At 58.5% G+C, this 3,155-nt stretch overlaps 1 protein-coding gene across 1 annotated transcript in view; it reads left to right on the forward strand.

Annotated features, from left to right (window-relative positions):
• LOC104495598 (peregrin) overlaps positions 1 to 3,155 on the forward strand; it is a gene marked incomplete at both ends in the record, with an annotated part of 9,562 nt that overhangs the window by 2,334 nt on the left and 4,073 nt on the right. The window contains 2 exons of the mRNA XM_010138583.1: positions 1 to 588; positions 2,859 to 3,015. The exon at positions 1 to 588 is cut by the window's left edge and continues 9 nt beyond it. Of these exons, the coding sequence (XP_010136885.1) occupies positions 1 to 588; positions 2,859 to 3,015 (745 nt within the window). The remainder of the gene's footprint in view (positions 589 to 2,858; positions 3,016 to 3,155) is intronic.

Raw genomic sequence — 3,155 nt, forward strand, 5'->3', positions numbered from 1 at the left:
TGGCGGAGCCGTGGACTGTGCCCTGTGCCCAAACAAGGGGGGGGCCTTCAAGCAGACGGACGACGGGCGCTGGGCACACGTGGTCTGCGCCCTCTGGATCCCAGAGGTGTGCTTTGCCAACACCGTCTTCCTGGAGCCCATTGACAGCATCGAACACATCCCGCCTGCCCGCTGGAAGCTGACCTGTTACATTTGCAAGCAGCGTGGCTCTGGGGCTTGTATCCAGTGTCACAAAGCCAACTGCTACACCGCCTTCCACGTCACCTGCGCCCAGCAGGCCGGGCTCTACATGAAGATGGAGCCCGTCCGGGAGACGGGGGCCAACGGTACCTCCTTCAGCGTGCGCAAAACCGCCTACTGCGACATTCACACGCCACCAGGCTCTGTGCGCAGGCTTCCAGCCCTCTCCCACAGTGAGGGGGAAGAGGAGGACGAGGAGGAGGAGGAGGAGGGGAAGGGCTGGAGCTCTGAGAAAGTCAAAAAAGCAAAGGCCAAGTCTAGGATCAAGATGAAGAAGGCGCGGAAGATCCTGGCGGAGAAACGAGCTGCAGCACCGGTGGTTTCTGTGCCCTGCATCCCCCCGCACAGGTATGACCCACCGCCCTCCCTTGCCTTTCGAGAAATTTCTCCCTTTCTCTGTGCCTCGTCTCCCGCTTTCTACAAGGGCATTACGTTGTTCCTCTCAGTATATTTTCACACAGGTACTTCTCACTCCCTTCTTGCCGAGGGCTGTTGGTGGTTTCCTCTGGGATGCCTGCAGTGAGGCAGGGCAATGCATTGCCCTCAGAGGTGTCCGGGCCCTCGGCGGGGCAGGAAATAGCTGCTGTTAGTTTAATGGCAGAGAATGAACTTGGCCGGGTGCGTCAGGAAGCAGCTGAGGGTTCCCAGTGCTCCTTTCCTGTGGTGCTGACCTTAGGAGCTAGAGTAAACCGGGGTGGAGGAGGGGCCTGCTCCCCTTCTGCTGAGGTTTGTCCTTTCCCGGGGAATGGAGGGAAAGTGTGGGAGCAATTCGGGAAATAGCCTGGGAGATGGGCTAACCCCGGGGGCTGTTTTGGCTCCTTGAAGCAGTGAGGTCTTGTGTCAGGATCCCTGTGACCTCCTGAGCACAAGTCACCCACCCCAGCAGCCGCTTACCTCGCTGGGCTTCCTTAGTGTTTTGTGTTGGGTGCAGGCAGCAGGGCACGGAAGGCCTTGGCATAGCTGCCTGCCAGGGGTGGCTGCAGAGGAGCCTGGCGTTAGGCTGGTCCCCAGCACGAGGGCAGTGCTGATGCCGTCGGGATGGTGCATGAGGCCTTGCCAGGGGTTGCGGTTCCGTCGTGTCCCAACCCTGAGGGTTCACGGCAGGTTACAGGTGTGTAACCGCTGTGTGTCTCGCTCTGGTCTGATCCTTGGGCTGGCGGGCAAATCCCAGAACAAGAGCACCTAAGAGCACTGCCGGAATTTGTCAGTGAGGTTTATAACTCCGGGTGTCCTCGGCAGCGTGCAGAAGCACGTAGAAGCGTCTTAGGAGGATTTTGGATCTTACCGTCACCCTGCAACAGGCATCGCGCAGTTGAGGCTGGAAGCATTTGCCGTCGTGGTTGGGAACCACCACCGTGGAGTTGCTGAGCTCTTCTCCTCCCCACAGCAGGAGCTGTGCCGGGGTGTAACCCCACGATGCCATACCTGCTTACCCACCAAGTGTGGCTGTGACAGCGCAGGGACCTGTGGACCCTCGGGACTGTCTCCTGCGCGGTGGGAGGGGAGCATGCAGAAGCCAAGGATTTTGCTCTCTGGGTGTGTTCTGGTGGTTTGGGTCTCTGCTACATGGCTGCTGGCTTTTTGCCATGGTCTGTTTGTGTCCTAACGGTATGTTTTTGCTCGCTTGGGGCTTGCTCTGTAGCCAGAGCCTCTCTTCTTACGTATGGATGCATTGGCAGGCAGTTTGTAGGCTCTTGCTGCTCTTGTTGCACTCACAGTGAAACCCACACTGAGCTGGAAGCTGTTAAGCTCTCCCCAGGCCTTCCTGTTGGGATTAATTATTCTTCAAGGGCTGTTGCCAGAATGCCAAATGCCTTCCTGTGGGAGCTGCACTCAGCCGGTGGTGGCAGTGAGGCGGCTCTCCCCAGGCTCTCCACCTGAGGCTAGTGCAGGTTGGGTTATCCCCTGTGGTGAGCTGTCCCTGTGAGACAGGAGCCAGGGGTTTGTCCCTTCGGCTCCCCGCTGGCAGGATATCTCTGCCCGGCTTTGCTGAGCGAGGCTGTCCCAGCCCCTCCAGGCTTTCTGCTGCAGTAGCGAGAAGGAAAATCCCTTTTGTGGTGTTTTGGGCTGTTAGGACAGTCCTTCATCAGGTGGGATGGGAGGTCTGTTGTGCTTGGCCCTCCTGGTCCCTGCTCACACTTTGCCAGGTTTGGTCAAGTTACGGACTCCCCGGGGCTCTAGTTTGTCTGGTAATGTTTGGCCAGGGCCTTTGTCACCCTGGGTGGCTCTCAGCTGGGTGGATAATGGTTTTGGGATAGCAGCACTGTAATTTTTGAGATCTTGGGGACTGTGAGAGCTGTTAAAGGTCCATCCCCAATGCAGCTGTGTTCTACCCCGACCTGGTGCAGGCTTTTGCCCGAGAGCTGGCAGGTGGTAGAAAGGAAAAGCCCTCTTTGGAGAGGCAAGGCTGGTTGTTTCCTGGCCTTCTCTGTTGCAGCTGCCCTGCGTGACTGGGTGTACAGAAATTCCTGCCACGGGAAAGGGTGTTCTCTGCCCGAGGAGCTTCTCAGCTGCTTTCAGGTGGCCTCGCTGCTACGACATGCCCCCAGCCAGGGCTTCTGCTGCTGCGGCCACGCTCTCCTTGTTGATGAGGTCTGTGGTTCCTCTCCCTCCTTCAGGCTCAGTAAGATTACCAACCGTTTAACGATCCAGAGGAAGAGCCAGTTCATGCAGAGGCTGCACAGCTACTGGACTCTGAAGAGACAGTCCCGCAACGGTGTCCCTCTGCTCCGCCGCCTTCAGACACACCTGCAGTCACAGAGAAACTGCGACCAGGTAAGGGCAGCTCGCTGGGGTGCTGCAGGATGCTCTGGCTGTGTGCAGGTGCTTCTTGCTCCTTCGGAGCTGTGGGCTCAGACTTTGCTGCACACGGTGCCTGCAGGCGCCGCAGGGGAGCCAAGGGCACCAGCTGCTGG

Source organism: Buceros rhinoceros, unplaced genomic scaffold, assembly GCF_000710305.1.
Source record: "Buceros rhinoceros silvestris isolate BGI_N320 unplaced genomic scaffold, ASM71030v1 scaffold27926, whole genome shotgun sequence".
NCBI lineage: Eukaryota > Metazoa > Chordata > Aves > Bucerotiformes > Bucerotidae > Buceros > Buceros rhinoceros.